This window comes from Oncorhynchus nerka, linkage group LG19, assembly GCF_034236695.1.
Source record: "Oncorhynchus nerka isolate Pitt River linkage group LG19, Oner_Uvic_2.0, whole genome shotgun sequence".
NCBI classification, from domain to species: domain Eukaryota; kingdom Metazoa; phylum Chordata; class Actinopteri; order Salmoniformes; family Salmonidae; genus Oncorhynchus; species Oncorhynchus nerka.
This window is the reverse complement of record NC_088414.1, coordinates 9,599,878-9,616,804: the sequence shown is the minus strand read 5'-3', so window position 1 is coordinate 9,616,804 and position 16,927 is coordinate 9,599,878. Positions and strand designations below refer to the sequence as shown.

The window sequence follows — 16,927 nt, the reverse complement described above, 5'->3', positions numbered from 1 at the left end:
CAAATCCACTCATTTGAAGGGGTGTCTATACAGTTTTGTCTATATAGTGTGTCTTCATTCATAACACACACACACACACATCCCTCTGAGCCCAGACATTAAAGAAAAACAAAAGAAAGGGGGGGGCCAAGATGAAAAGGTGTGTGCTCAAGCGCGTTAAAAGCATCAATTGGCTGTGGATTGATTGGGCATTGAAGGAACTCCGGCAGCCAAACACTGGGTAATTGGGATCGATTGAGCTTAGAGTGTGGGTGTGCGTGAGAGTGGAGTTGCTTTTCATATTGAGCAGGAGAAAGTGAATGCAGACAGAATACCTTACTTTACCCCACAGTGTATTTAACCTCATAAAGACATGTTACAGACGAGCGCTTGGCTATTCCTACAGCAGCATAGCCCACAATGTGTTACAATAGATCTGTCTCTTCTATATGTCAGCATCTAGTGGAGTAAAGTCCACGTTTCTCTTAAAACTCAAATGGAGAGAGTGAGACAAATGGGAAGATGGTGATGGAGGGATAGAAAGCAGCTGTGAGAAGAGTGGAGAGAAAGAGAGTGTATGATGGCTCTGGTGTCCAGGGTCCTCTCTGTGTGACAGAGTTCCGCTCCACAGAGACAGAGAAACACTTGGTTGCTCAGGAGACCGTGGAGGATCCTTCTCTCTCCTCTTGGCCTATGACTCCCTCTTTCTCTCACCCCTCCGTCTCTCAGATCTCTCTCTCTCTCTCTCTCTCTCTCTCTCTCTCTCTGCTTCATGTCTTTCTCTCTCTCTCTGCTTCATGCCCCCCCCCCCCCCGGTCTCTCAGATCTCTCACCCCCAATCTCTCTTCCTCCTTTATACATATCCATCTCCCCCCTCTTTCACTATTTCTCGCTCTCCTCTTTAGACCCTGACATTCTCTTTGACAACCCTGTTGTTTTGGAAATATGCTACTCCTTCATTTTTTGTGTTCTGTCTTTCGTCTCGTTGTGGAGGATGAGATTGAAGGATGGATTTGTCACACGCGGTGGCCTTGCTTTGTGAAGTAGAAAACACAAGTGGCGTCTGCATGCCTGTCTGTTCCACTCTAATGACCTCTCCCTTTCCCTCTCTTCGTCCTCTGCCCCTTCCTCCTCTGCCCTTGTCACTCACTCCTCTCTTTTCATCCTCCTCTCCTTCCTTCTCTCTGTTCTCAGAGTGTCTGCTGCCAGAGGCCTCGGTGACTGTGTCTTTGGGCGTCGACTTCAACGACTCTACACAAGCAGCCAACTTCCAGCTGTGGTAAAATACTCTGGCGTCGAGTCGTTTTTAGACAGTGAGGCTGAAACAGCTATAGCCTCTTCTTCCTCTTTCCTATCCTGCTTTTCTTCCAGCTGTAGAAGGAACCTCTCCTCATTTTCTTCTCTTCTCTTATCCATGTCTCTGCTCTGCTCGCTGATCAATAGGTTGATCAGAGAACCTGTTTGGGACCGAGCAAATCAATCTTTCCTAAAATGCCAATCACCCAGTGTGTTTTGCATGACAATCACAACGGAGATGGAGAAAACGTCAAACACGCACGCAGCTGTACACACACACACACACACCACTAATTTCAACGAGGGTCTTGTTGGTCTGTCGTCCTGTTTGTCCATCAGTACGAAGGAGGACCAGTTCAGTGTGTCCATCCAGCCTGCTGTAGGAGAACTCTTCCTACCCGCCACCATGACAGAACAGGACTTCCGCAAGGAGCAAGGCAAGTTATCATACACTGTTAACTCCCCAAAATAAATAAATATCCGAATCATTATCTTACACAATCAGACAGAACATTAGCTGCATTATCGTCACTGTGAAAGATGTGTGCCTTAGTCCAAGCAGCAACATATGTAGTGTGTAGGTAATGGCTTCCTAAGTGGGGCCAATAATGACTGGACTGCTTTCTATGGAGGCTTTCTATCAATTGAATCAATAAGAAACATTCTACTTTGATTCGCCCCCCAAGAGTGGTTGAATATATTTTACACACACACACACACACCTCACTCTCCTGTGAATATAAGTGGCATTGAGAGAATGCAGCACTCTTAAGTGCCTGCTAAATGCCTTCCTCGTCTTGTTAATTCATTAACGAATCTTCATTCACTATAGTCCTATTCTGGGCTCTCCTCCTCATAGCAATCAGAGGGAAGAGGATAGGAGACCGAACGGCTAGAATTAACCCGCCCTTCGCTTTTTAAAGATGATTATTTCAACCAAACCACTTTACTTCTCTTCAGGTGGTCTTTAGAAACAGATTTGTTGTTATTTCCACCTGAATGGGGTATTTTCCCTTGGCTAACTTGTGCCCCCACCACCCCACTCACTCTAAACTCCATCCCTCCCTCCCCCAGTCCTCATTAAATGCTCTTTCTGGAGTGTTGGGAGCTCTTGTGTGGTCCAAAAGTGCACTTTCTTTCTTCGTCTCCTTCACAGTCAAGCTCTTCAGAACTAGGTTCATTTCCTGTCGTTTGTCACAATCAGACTGGCTGTGTGTTGTGAACAGTTAGTTAGTGAGGATTCTTCTTCCGCGCACCTGCAGCGCAACCTCTTCGATGTGATGCGAGTGCATCATTTCACTTGTTTCTGTTTCTCACCCAATCAGGGAAACTGCTGGGCATGAACGAGAGCTCGGCAACCATCACCATGGCAGCAGAGAACACGACCCGCCAACCAATCAGCAGACAGGTGGCAACCGTGGCCAACCTGGGAGTGGTTCTATCCGGTCAAGACAACATCCACAGGTGAGATGTGTGTGTGCGTGTGAAGGCTTGTTGTGTAATTGGTGTACACATGGTGTGCTAATGAGCTTCCTCCTCCGTCACGCACACCCACACACCTGACGGATAATTACCCCTCCCTCTGGCTCTTTCTCTCGCTCTCTGTTTCCTTATGTCTCTTTCACTTCCTCTCTGTCCCTCTTCCTGTCTCTCCTTTTATCTTTCCCTCTGTCTCCCACTCTGTCCCTCTTTCACTTTATCTTTACCTCCCTGTCTGTCTCTCTATCCTGGATGTCCGTCTCTCTCCCTCCTTTCCTTTGTCTCCCCCGTCTCTTTCTGTTTGAGCGAGAGGATGAGTAACAGGGAGGGGAATGCGGGAGAGGAGGAAGAAAAAGAACAGAAGGGGATGGAAAAATAGAGGGGGGGTAGAAAAGGTGAGGGAGATGATAGGAGACACCAGCACAAGGTTACAGTGAGCTGGGAGGAGAATCAGTGGAAATCAATGTTAGCCGGTGGGAGAGGCCTGCCTCCAATAACCCCATACTTCATTTAGAATAACCAATAGGACAAATGACTCTGGACTATCAATCTCTGTCTCCTGGCTGGCTGACGACTGGTGAGGAAGCTGCACTCTCCTCACCGTCCCTTAATGATGACACGCTCTCTTCTGGTCTCACAATGATGACCTGGGCCTGTATCCACAAAGGGTCTCAAAAGTTCCTAGGAATTCCTGTTCACCTGTTGTTGTTTTTTGTTTTTTTGAAGACAAAAAAAATCCCAGCTCAGAGTTGGTTTCAGGATGTTCAGACAACCGGTTCAGACAACCGGTTCAGACAACCGGTTCAGACAAACTGAGCCAGGAGTCAAGTCACCTGCTAAAAGTATCTCAGCTGGTCATCATGACAGTTTGAGGCAATGGAAAGGTGACAACCAAAGATACAAGGAGCATCTATATGCTTCTTCCTCTGATCGAAATAGAGTCTCTGGTGCTAATTGACATTGTTGCAAATGATGGGGAATAACCAATCCCGATGAGGCATCGCCAGCTTGATTGTGAATGTACATCCAAATGTTGCGATGGTAAACTGTTTTATATCATTTTCACCTGACATGACCACTTTGCCAACTCTTAATTCTTGGTTAATATGTTGGCATGCATAACCTTTAAAAATGTTGGTGTGGCTGGCTTTCGGGTTAAGCGAGCAGTGTCTCGAGAAGCAGTGCGGCTTGGCAGGGTTGTGTTTCGGAGGACGCACGGCTCTCAACCTTCGCCTCTCCCGAGTCCGTACTGGAGTTGCAGTGATGGGACAAGACTGTAACTACCAATTGGATATCATGAAAAAGGAGTAAAAAAAGTTTAAAAACAGCAATACCTTATTAAGTATTCAGACCCTTTGCTATGAGACTTTAAATTGAGCTCAGGTGTTTCCATTTATCATCAATGTTTCTACAACTTGGAGTCCATCTGTGTTAAATTAAATTTATTGGACATGATTTGGAAAGGCACACACCTGTCTATAGAAAGGTCCCACAGTTGACGGTGCATGTCAGAGCAAAAACCAAGCCATGAGGTCGAAGAAATTTTCTGGAGAGCTCCGAGAGACCGTATTAGGGAAGGGTACCAAAACATTTCTGCAGCATTGAATTTGCCCAAGAACACAGTGGCCTCCATCATTCTTAAATGGAAGAAGTTTGGAACCACCATAACTCTTCCTAGAGCTGGCCGTGCGGGTAAACTGAGCAAGCTGGGAGACTAGTCGGGATTGAGGGAAAGCTGACCCGAGCAAAGTACAGAGAGAACCTTGATGAAAAGTCTCAATGTCCTTGAGTGGCCAATACAGAGCCCAGACTTGAATCCGATAATGACCATTATGTTTGGAGGAAAAGGGGGGAGGGTTGCAAGCCGAAGAACACCATCCCAACCGTGAAGCACTGGGGTGGCAGCATCATGTTGTGGGGGTGCTTTGCTGCAGGAGGAACTGGTGCACTTCACAAAATAGATGGCATCATGAGGAGGAAAATGATGTGGTTATATTGAAGCAACTTCTCAAGACATCAGTCAGGAAGTTAAAGCTTGGTCGCAAATGGGTCTTCCAAATGGACAATGACCCCAAGCATACTTCCAAAGTTGTGGAAAATGGTTTAAGGACAACAAAGTCAATGTATTGGAGTGGCCATCACAAAGCCCTGACCTCAATCCTATAGAACATTTGTGGGCAGAACTGAAAAAGCGTGTGTGAGCAAGGAGGCCTACAAATCTGATTCAGTTACACCAGCTCTGTCAGGAGGAATGGGCTAAGATTCACCCAACTTATTGTGGGATGCTTGTGGAAGGCTACCCAAAACATTTGACCCAAGTTAAACAATTTAAAGGCAGTTCTACCAAATAATAATTTGAGTGTATGTAAACTTCTGACCCACTGGGAATGTGATATAAATAAAAGCTGAAGTAAATCATTCTCTCTACTATTATTCTACCATTTCATTTTCTTAAAATCAAGTGGTAATCCTAACTGACCTAAAACAGGGATTTTTTTACTAGGATTAAATGTCAGGGATTGTGAAAAGGTGAGATTAAATGTTTTTGGCTAAGGTGTATGTAAACTTCCGACTTCAACTGTATATAGGGCAGCTGCTTCTAATGTGCTAGTGATGGCTGTTTAACAGTCTGAGGGCCTTGAGATAGAAGCCGTTTTTCAGTCTCTCGGTCCCAGCTTTGATGCACCTGCACTGACATAGTCTTCTGGATGATAGTGGGGTGAACAGGCAGTGGCTCAGGTGGTTGTTGTCCTTGATGATCTTTTTGGCATTCCTGTGACATCGGGGGCTGTCGGTATCCTGGAGGGCAGATAGTTTGCCCCCGGTGATGCATTGAGCAGTCCGCACCACCCTCTGGAGAGCCCTGCGACTTTGGGCAGTGCAGTTGCCGTACCAGGCAGTGATACAGCTCGACGGGATGCTCTCAATTGTGCATCTGTAAGATTGAGGGTTTTAGGTGCCAAGACAAATATATTCAGCCTTCTGAGGTTGAAGAGGCGCTTTTGCGCCTTCACCACACTGTCTGTGTGGGTGGACCATTTTAGTTTGTCAGTGATGTGTACTAGAGGTCGACCGATTTAATTGGAATGGACGATTTTTCAAGTTTTCATGTCAGAAATCGGTATTTTTGGTGCCGATTTAAAAAAATATATATATATATACCTTTTTATTTAACTAGGCAAGTCAGTTAATAACACATTCTTATGCCTAGGAACAGTGGGTTAACTGCCTTGTTCAAGGACAGAATGACAGATTTTCACCTTGTCAACTCGGGGGATCCAATCTTGCAACCTTACAGTTAACTGTTACGCGAATACACTAAGCCAAGGTAAGTTGCTAGCTAGCATTAAACCTATCTTATAAAAAACAATCAATCAATCATAATCACTAGTTATAACTACACATGGTTGATGATATTACTAGTTTATCTAGCGTGTCCTGCATTGCATATAATCGATGCAACGCTGGGGGATGATTTAACAAAAGCGTATTTGCGGAAAAATGCACAATCGTTGGACGACTGTACCTAACCATAAACACCAATGCCTTTCTGAAAATCAATACACAGAAGTATATATTTTTAAACCTGCATATTTAGCTAAAAGAAATCCAGGTTAGCAGGCAATATTAACCAGGTGAAATTGTAATTTCTCTTGCGTTCATTGCTCGCAGAGTCATGGTACATGCAACAGTTTGGGCATTGCTAACTAATTTGCCAGAATTTTATGTAATTATGACTTAAAATTGAAGGTTGTGTAATGTAACAAGAATATTTAGACTTAGGGATGCCACCCTTTAGATAAAATGATAGTTGATGATAGTTTCCGGATTCGACCATATTAATGACCAAAGGCTCGTATTTCTGTGTGTTATGTTATAATTACGTCTATGATTTGATAGAGCAGTCTGACTGAGTGATGATAGGCTGCAGCAGGCTCGTAAGCATTCATTCAAACAGCACTTTCGTGCGTTTTGTCAGCAGCTCTTCGCAAGCACAGCGCTGTTTATGACTTCAAGCCTATCAGCCTAATGGCTGGTGTAACCAATGTGAAATGGCTAGCTAGTTAGCTGGGTGCGCGCTAATAGCGTTTCAAATGTCACTCATTCTGAGACTTGGAGTAGTTATTCCACTTGCTCTGCAAGGGCTTTTGTGGAGCGATGGGTAAAGCTGCTTCGAGTGTGGCTGTTGACGATGTGTTCCTGGTTCGAGCCCAGGTAGGGGCGAGGAGAGGGACGGAAGCTATACTGTTACACTGGCAATACTATAGTGCCTATAAGAACATCCAATAGTCAAAGGTATATGAAATACAAATGGTATAGAGAGAAATAGTCCTATAAATACTATATTAACTACAACCTAAAACCTCTTACCTTGGAATATTGAAGTCTCATGTTAAAAGGAACCACCAACTTTCATATGTTCTGAGCAAGGAACTCAAACGTTAGCTTTTTTTACATGGCACATATTGCACTTTTACTTCTCCAACACTTTGTTTTTGCCCTATTTAAACCAAATTGAACATGTTTCATTATTTATTTGAGGCTAAATTGATTTTTATTGATGTATTATATTAAGTTAAAATAAGTGTTTATTCAGTATTGTAATTGTCATTAAAAAATTGGCATATTTTAATCGCTATCTGCTTTCTTTGGTCCTCCAATAATCAGTATTGGCGTTGAAAAATCGTAATCGATTGACCTCTAATGTGTACGCCAAGGAACTTGAAGCTCTATCGGCAAGTCTCTGTTGTGCAGCACACATGAGATGATGAAGTTACACTTGTATGCAAGTCACTACTAAATATTTGCCATCAGATATCTTATGGTTTTCTGCCAGAAGTCAAAGAGCTCTGTTTAGGTTGTCATTTTTTCCCCTGTGCTTCAAAATAGAGGCTGTTGTTTTTTCTCCTCTGTTCTCTGTGTACACATGTTGGCCTTCCTTCAGAAAAGCATGCATCACTACTTTGTTCATTTGCAGAATTTCTCTCGTTCACTTTTTCTTGTAAATGCCCACACTCACCGAACATTTTATTTGGTAGCTACCAGCTATGCTTGTATAACTTTATGTGCTTTTCAAATTCTTTAGCTAACAGCATCTGTGATTTTGCTATTCGCTTGTGCTGATTTGGATAGCATTCTGTTAGTCCTAATGGGATTTTCTAGCGCCCCCTTGTGTGCTATGCCGGTAATACCATAAATTCCTGTATGAGAGGAGGATGGAATGACAATATGAAAATCTGGATACCACCAAAGCCTACCGAAGAGCCTCCCCTTCTGTGTCTGCAGAGCTGAAAGGGTCAGGTATATACTGTAAGGTTAGATGGAGCCATCTACGGTTTCCTTCAGATCTGAAAATCCCAAATAGAAGGTTGTGTCTCATAGGTGGGGTTATGTCTGCTGCACAACTACTAGTGCTCACAGACACAGACCCACAGACTAATGCTTACAAACACACACAGTAGGAATGAGAGGGATCGATATGAGTGGATACACACGCTGAGAGCTCATTGTGGAGGTCACTTTGCATTAATATTACTATGATGGAGGTGACCTCCACTAGGACCACCTCTCCCCAGGGACAGGCCTTTCTGGCCTGGGCACCAGCACATCCATGCCTGGGGGTCAAGGTTTAGAAATAATGAACTGAAAATGGTATCATGTGATACCATTTTATATTCTTTTGTGGTGCTTTACTGCATATCTCAGGTTCTTTGGTGTGTTGAGACACACACACACACACACACACACACACACATCTACCTCTCAGACATGTAGTCCCGTTAATCACCAGCAGGGTGCAGCCCTGTTGTAACCGAGGAAACCCTAACCACCACTTCAACACAGCCCAATTGATTGCTGGAAAGGAGGCTGGCAATAAATCAAGCAGAAAAGCAAATGTAGAAAAAGCTGTTCTTGTTTGTGTCTAAACAGGAGGAATAGAATAAATCTGCTCTATTTTTCACTCAGTTTGAAAGCAAATTTGATTGTATTTGTATGCATTGGTTGGTTAGAGACCTTCATTTCTAAAAGTGCACCTTTGCAATTGTAAGCTATGTTTTCGCTTTGCTTCAATATAATCGATTCATATATCCAGTTTTTTTTTTTTGGTTTCCATTTGGTGATGACTGATATACGAAGTTAAATCCAAATAAACGTTTTGTCCTATTAAATGAGATGAATGAGGATGTTCAATATGTTATTCCATTATTTAAATAATCATAACTGTCATCGTTATTTGATAATACCAACAATTTGCAGTCTAAAGAACTTTCTTGGCGTGATAATATTAGCTTCAATATTCTGTCGGCTTCCAAATTGTGTTGGGTTTGAACTTTCTTGCTGAATGTGCAACCAAATAAGTCTAGCTGTGAGCTGCACGGGGTTCACAGGATGACAAAGGGGAAAACCAATAGAATTTGGATAACAAAGCAGGGTCATGTAGGAACTATCGTCCGTAATGTGCAACCAGTGGAAGCATTACCGTGTGTATCCCTCAATACCACAAGGATGATGCCAGTTAAGTTTGGTCTGTAGGTCTGATGACGCAGGTAATCGTTCTTAAAATGTTGCGATTTATAGACCAATTCTGGGGTCAATTTGACGAATGGTTTAGGTTAAGATTTGTGAAATATTTTCCCTATTGGTATACAGTGCATTCGGAAAATATTCAGACCCCTTTCCAAATTGTTACTTTACAGCCTTATTCTAAAATTGATTAAATCATTTTTGCGACTGTATTAAAAAATATAAAAAAATACTGAAATACCTTATTTACATAAGTATTCAGACCCTTTGCTATGAGACTTGAAATTGAGCTCAGGTGCATCCTGTTTCTATTGATCATCTTTGATGTTTCTACAACTTGATTGGAGTCCACCCGTGGTAAATTCAATTGATTGACATGATTTGGAAAGGCACAGGTCCCACAGTTGTCAGAGCAAAAACCAAGCCATGAGGTCGAAGGAATTGTCTGTAGAGCTCCGAGACAGGATTGTGTCGGCACGGATCTGGGGAAGGGTACCAAAAAAATTCTGCAGCATTGAAGGTCCCCAAGAACATAGTGGACTCCATTCTTAATTGGAAGAGGTTTGGAACCACCAAGACTCTTCCTAGAGCTGGCTGCCAAGACAAACTGAGAAATCGGGGGAGAAGGGCCTTGGTCAGTGACCAAGAACCCGATGGTCATTCTGACAGAGCTCCATAGTTCCTCTGTGGAGATGGGAGAACCTTCCAGAAGGACAACCATCTCTGGAGCACTCCACCAATCAGGCCTTTATGGTAGAGTGGCCAATCCGAAGCCACTCTTCAGTAAAAGGCACATGACGGCCCGCTTGGAGTTTGCCAAAAGGCACCTACGGACTCAGACCATGCGAAACCAGATTTTCTGGTCTGAAGAAACTAAGATTGAACTCTTTGGCCTTAACGCCAAGCTTCACGTCTGGAGGAAACCTGGCACCAGGTTCCATACGATGAAGCATGGTGGTGGCAGCATCATGCTGTGGGGATGTTTTTCAGTAGCAGGGACTGGGGCACGAGTCAGGGTTGAGGGAAAGCTGAATGGAGCAAAGTTCAGAGATCCTTGATGAAAACCTGCTCAGGATCTCAGACTGGATCGAAGATTCACCTTCCAACAGAACATTGACCCTAAGCACACAGGCAAGACAACGCAGGAGTGGCATCGGGACAAGCCTCAATGTCCCCGATTTGAACCCGATCGAACATCTTTGGAGAGATCTGAAAAAAGCCGTGCAGCGACGCTCCCCATCCAACCTGACAGAGCTCGAGAGGATCTGCAGAGAAGAATGGGAGAAACTCCCCAAATACAGATGTGCCGAGCTTGTAGCGTCATACCCAAGAAGACTCAAGGCTGTAATCGCTGCCAAAGGTGCTTCAACAAACTACTGAGTAAAGGGTCTGAATACTTACGTCAGTGTTATATCAGTTTTTTTAAATATATTTAACATTTGCAAAAATGTCATTCTGTGGAATTGTGTGTAGATTGATTGGGGGCGGGACTATTTAATCCATTCTAGAATAAGGCTGTAACAGTGGAAAAAGGGTCTGAATACTTTCCAAAGCCACTGTATTGCGGTGAATTATGGGACTTTAATCAAACTAATTTGAGATTCATTTAAATCTACGTACCAAATATGTTCAATATGATTTTGTGGTTTTAGAATTCTTCTTTTAACACTTTTGTTCTTGACTCCTTGTGCATTTGAGCGTGTCCATCATGTAGTCACCTGTGTTACGGCGTGAATTTGGTAAGGTTTAGGAATTGTATTGATTGTGATGTGCAAATTGAAATACACAAGTGTATACACCCTTTAGTTAAGGCAATTGGGACTCTCCAGAATTTCTCAAGGCAATTTGTCCAGAGGCGACGAGGTGAGAATGGCACACATTATGGTTCATTTCTTATAGGGTGTGAATATATTATGCCACTGTTGCCAATCTATGGTTGCGGAGACTTTTATATTCGCACAGACGTTTACGTACCAAATTTCATGGCCCCATGTCCGTTGGTTCAGTTCTTATAGCCCTGGTCTGGTGTAGCGTGGCCGTTTGTTAAATGCGGCAACTAATGATTCTCAAGTTCTTTTTAGAGGCTAATTCATTGAGTCTATATGCGAAATCTATAGGTACAGGCCATATTTGAATGCCGCATGAAAAAAATCAAATCTAAACCATTAAGGGGATACTATGGGATTTTGGCAATGAGGATGGATACCGTTTTTTATGTCTATGCGTGCAGTTTGAAGGAAGTTGGTAACTAGCGCAATTGCTAACTAGTGTTAGCGCAATGACTGGAAGTCCAAGGGTACACTATATAGACAAAAGTATGTGGACACCCCTTCAAATTAGTGGATTTGTTTATTTCAATCACACCCGTTGCTGACAGGTGTATACTATTTAGCATACAGCCATGCGATCTCCGTAGGCAATTGGTAATAGAATGGCCAAACTGAAGAGCTCAGTGACTTTCAACATGGCACCATTATAGGATGCCACCTTTCCAACAAGTCAGTTTGTCAAATTTCTGCCCTGCTAGAGCTGCCCTGGTCAACTGTAAGTGCTGTTATTGTGAAATGGAAACGTCTAGGAGCAACAACGGCTCAGCTGCGAAGGGGATAGGCCTGACAAGCTCCCAGAACAGGACCGCTGAAGCGCGTAGCGCGTTAAAAATCGTCTGTCTTCAGTTGCAACACTCACTACCAAGTTCCAAACTGCCTCTGGAAGCAAAATCGGCACAAGATCTGTTTGTCGGGAGCTTCATGAAATGGGTTTCCATGGCCAAGCAGCCGCACACAAGCCGAAGATCACAAGGCGTAATGCCAAGCGTCTGGGGCTGTTTTTCATGGTTCGGGCTAGGCCCCTTAACGCTACAGCATACCATCACATTCTAGACAATACTGTGCTTACAACTTTGTGGCAACAGTTTGGGGAAGGCTCTTTCCTGTTTCAGCATGACAATGTGCACAATGAGGTCCAAACAGTGTAAAAGAACTTGACAGGCCTGCAAAGAGCCCTGACCTCAACCCCATCAAACACCTTTGGGATTAATTGGAATGCTGACTGCGAGCCAGGCCTAATCTTCCTACATCAGTGCCCAACCTCACTAATGCTCTTGTGGCTGAATGGAAGCAAGTCCCCGCAGCAATTCTCCAATAGCTAGTGGAAAGTCTTCCCAGAAGAGTGGATGCTATTATAGTGACAAAGGGGGGACCAACTTCATATTTACTCTGGCTATGGAACCCTGACCTGTTCATCGGACGTGCTACCTTGTCCCTGACCTGCTGTTTTTTGACTCCCTTTCTTTCGCACCTCCTGTCTTGACCTCTGAATGACCCTGCTGGTCTTCTATGAACGCTTTGCTTTGCTCCCTAAAAACAGTGGTAGCAATGGTTATTTCTGAACATAACCAATAACAATGTATGTGTGAGTACTCTCTCTCTCCCCAACCCCAGCCCTGCATTAGTTAACACATCTGTCCTTGTGAAGTTGAATATATCCACAAAGCGCTTTGAGCACCTGGAAAAGCTCTATATAAATCCAACCAGGCATAATTGTGAACCATCTCAGAGCCAGTTGGTTGTGGTAGGTGGCAGACTGAACGTTGTTCTTCCGGACTCAGCCTAAGGTTGAATGTAAAGGTGAAGCCCACTTAGTGTTTGCATGATGAGGGAGGGAGGGATGGAGGGAGGTACAGGGGAGGCAGATGGCAACAGGGTGAGGCTCTTTCCACTGAGGAGAAACACAGATAATTGGAGAGTGATGCTTAGCGGCAGCCTGGCGATCGATGCCAATCTCCCCTCTAAGTCCAGGGGTTATGATTTTCTTTTCATACGCTGCAATTAATCCAGTGTTTAGCCCCACACACGCCTGCCTGAAGAGAGCACGGGAATACCAATGACCTGGTTTAGACCACCATCACCCCCGCTGATCGCTCCCTCTCTGGTTGTGTGTGGAAGTAAAGAGTTGGGTCACGTCTGGTTTGTAAATGGATGCTCCTCGGCTCTCCACTGTGTGTGCCCCGTTATGATTGTTCTCCTCTAGTCGTGTGTGTGTGTGTGTGTGAGAAATCAGAACCAGGCAGCATCCTGCCCTGAGGCCTTCAGCACAGAACTAATGGATCAAGTAATTGTCCGCCACTACCAAACTGACCTGTACAGAGAGAACACGCACACAAACCAAACTCTCTTAGAAGTACACACCATCCAGTGACAAATCCAACAGTCTTCACTGGGCTGCAGTGTTCCAACCAGTGTCTCCAGAGAGAGAGAGCGAGAGCAGCCTCAAAGAGCAGCCTCAGGGCAGTGTTAGTGTTAATGATAGATTTATATCCTAAACCCATTAACAAAGCCACAGGGACCACACACACACACCTCAGGCTGCTGGCATGGAAAGAGGCTAAAGCACAGAACACATTGGCTACTTTTTTTAAACACTAGTTTGTGCAATTACATGTGATGTCCTGTGATAAATAACAAAGTTGGCAAAATTACATATTGAGGCCTATACAACTGCTGAACTTACATCACACTTTTTGGCTAATACTTCATATTTAACAATAAGAGGAAAGGGAAGAGTGGAGGGAGGGAGGGAGGGCAAGATGGGTGAGGGAGAGAGGGGCGAGGGATTAGTGGTGTTTTCAGTGGAGTGTGTATCCTGTTGAAGTGGCTAATATTTTAATTAAGTCTGAGAGGACTGTGAGAGCTGCCTGATAAACTCCCTCTCTTCTGTTGATGGTAATTTAGCCGCTCCCCAGAGGCACAGCCAGACACACTACTGTGTGCGTGCCACAGTGTGCGTTAATTGGTGGTCGTGCCGTTTATCTGTACCCAGAGACGGTGACAGCTGGTGACCCCTGGTCCTGCCTACAGGCTCCGCTCCAGCTCGATCTGCTGTGAGGGGGCTCCTCTCTCCTCTGCTCTTTACTGGGGTATTATCAGGCCTGAAGGAGGGTCTTTGTGGGCTGGTTGTCAGTCCTAAGAACGGTTATTTGTGAGGCCTAACCAGGGGCACGCAGGGGGTCTTTGTCCCAGGGATGTAGTGCTAAACGGAGGCAGATGGCTGGGTGGTGTCAGCCTGTCAGCCACGTGGGGCTCCAGAGGACCAGAGGGAACAGGGGAGAGGGGGCTCAGCCCAGGCCTGTCACCCTAAATAGGGGCTGGGTCACCCCGGGTCAGGGCCCCTGCTTGGCTCTTGTTAGCACCCTCAATGGGCACCATGTGCACCCTATTTTGGTCCCCTGTCTGCGGGGCTGGTGTCCTAGGAAACTGGGCTGCTGAGAATTCTCCCAGGGGGAAGGAGGGGTGGGGGCTGTTCCTCAGGGGCCCACACTCTCACTGGGGAAAAAGGGGTGAATGTGTTTGATTGACAGAATGGTGTGTCTCCTCCCTAATGGCTTTTTAGTTAGCTGGATAATAGACTTTCTCTCCCTCTCTCCTCTCTCTCTTCTCCCACTCACTCACACACCTTACTAATGCTGTGTAATTGCAGGATTTGTCATGTTTTGGAATGTTTCTTAGTTGAGGATTTATGATGGGCTCGGTGTGCATAGGCAGCTGGCACCTACATTGATTTTTAATTTCATGCAGTTTAGTTATAGGTCAGCTATTCAGCCTTTTACTTTGGTCCCTGAACTTGGAGTACTAGCCCCAGATTAGACTAAATGTGTGTTCAGTAATTCTCTTTCTTGTATCGTCAGTCATGTTATCCTGTATCTACTCATTCCTGTAACCATTTCTCGTGTTCTTAGTCTGTCCTGTTACCCTGTCTTCTACTGTATATCTGGTCCGTCATGTTACCTGTTCTGTAACCCTCTCTCATATATCTATTTGGTCGTGCTACCCTGTACCCCACTGTGTTGTAACCCAGTCTCCGATCTCCTTTTCCCTGTAGGTTTGCTGGTAAGACGGCCAGTAGTGGAGCTGTGGTGCTGGTGACGGTGGAGCTGAGGGAGTCGTCTGCAGCTCTGATCACCATCAACACAGAGAAGAGTGTCATGGGCCCCATGCTGCTCCGCGACCTGAAAAGTGCCCTGGCCCGGGCCTAGAGCGCCCCCTAGCCCCAGTCCTCCAACACACAGAGAAAAACACCGCTGCCATGATGACATCTCCATCTCATTCATCCAAAAACACACAATGTCTTTCTCTCTCATTTTCTTCCTCTCTTGCATTCTGTCACACACACACCCACTGACATGCAGGCAAGGAGATCTCGGAACGGCTCCAGAAACATTTTTTTTTCTTCTGTTATTGCTTAGAGAAAAGCACTCCTAGATTCCTTATAGCTTTATTTAAATACTGTTATTGGAATTTGAAACCTCCTGAAGCGTTTCAAGAGCCAAAAGCCAAGACGAATGAACTACCATGATGCTATATAGTGTATGACATTGATATAAACAAGATAGTGCTTTTCTTTTTAGCTGAAGGTAGCCTAGCGGTAGCCTAGCGGTTAGAGCGTTTGGCTACTAACCAAAAGGCCGCTGGTTGTCATACCCCAAGCCAACAAGGTGAAAAATATTTGATGTGCCCTTAACCCTGATTTGCTCCTAGGGCGCCGTACTACTATGGCTGACCCTGTAAAACAACACATTTCACCCCACCTATCTGGTGTGACAATATTTTTAAAATTCCACTGTTACTGTGCCTCATCCATTCCAAACCCTACTGTTGTTTCCAACGGAGCAACGCCTGTGAAGTGCCTTTATAAATTAAGAAAGCTGTGTTTGTTTTTTTTAGGGAACCAAAAATGTGTTCGTCAATCATTGAGGTCTGTATCACTATTGGTGAAAAGAACTGAGTTAATTAAAATGGTTAAGTGAACGAACAGTGTTTTGTCTCTTGATTCTTGCATGTGCTTTGGGTTGGTGTGTAGAGTGTTGTGGTGCAGTGTGTTCGTGTGTAGGGTTACTTTATAGAGTGTGTGTGTGTGTTGGGTTGCAGTGCTTTGGAGTGCAGTGTTACTGTCTGTGTGTTGGGATCGTGCAGTGGTTTGTCTGTGGGTTGGATTAGGGTGCAGTGTTACTGTGTGTGTTGGGATTGTGCAGTGGTTTGTCTGTGGGTTGGATTAGGTTGCAGTGGTTTGTCTGTGGGTTGGATTAGGGTGTAGTGTTACTGTGTGTGTGTTGGGATCGTGCAGTGGTTTGTCTGTGGGTTGGATTAGGGTGCAGTGTTACTGTGTGTGTGTTGGGATCGTGCAGTGGTTTGTCTGTGGGTTGGATTAGGGTGCAGTTTTACTGTCTGTGGGTTGGATTAGGTTGCAGTGGTTTGTCTGTGGGTTGAATTAGGATGCAGTGTTACTGTGTAGTGGCTTTGTGTGCGGTGTCAAATAAAATTGTATATGTCACATGCACCGACTACAACTTTACAGTGAAATGCTTACTTACTAGCCCTTTCCCAACAATGCAGAGTTAAAAAGTCAAATTTGCTAAATATATATATATTTTTAGAAATAGTAACACAATAAAATAACAAAAACGAGACCATATACAAGAAGTATCGGTACTGAGCCAATGTGCAGTAGTACCAGGTAGTAACGAGACTGTATAGTAGTACCGGTACCGAGCCAATGTGCAGTAGTAACGAGGCTATATAGAAGGAGTACCGGTACTTAGCCAATGTGCAGTAGTACCAGGTAGTAACGAGACTGTATAGGAGTACCGGTA

At 44.6% G+C, this 16,927-nt stretch overlaps 1 protein-coding gene across 2 annotated transcripts in view; it reads left to right on the top strand.

The window, feature by feature from the left end:
• Positions 1–16,085, top strand: part of LOC115147175 (AP-3 complex subunit beta-1-like) — a 63,079-nt gene extending 46,994 nt beyond the window's left edge. For both annotated transcript variants that reach the window (XM_065004699.1, XM_065004698.1), the window contains 4 exons: positions 1,174–1,258; positions 1,615–1,712; positions 2,601–2,739; positions 15,160–16,085. In XM_065004699.1, coding sequence (XP_064860771.1) covers positions 1,174–1,258; positions 1,615–1,712; positions 2,601–2,739; positions 15,160–15,313 — 476 coding nt within the window. In that variant the 3' untranslated portion in view covers positions 15,314–16,085. The remainder of the gene's footprint in view (positions 1–1,173; positions 1,259–1,614; positions 1,713–2,600; positions 2,740–15,159) is intronic.
• The last annotated feature ends 842 nt before the right edge of the window (positions 16,086–16,927 follow it).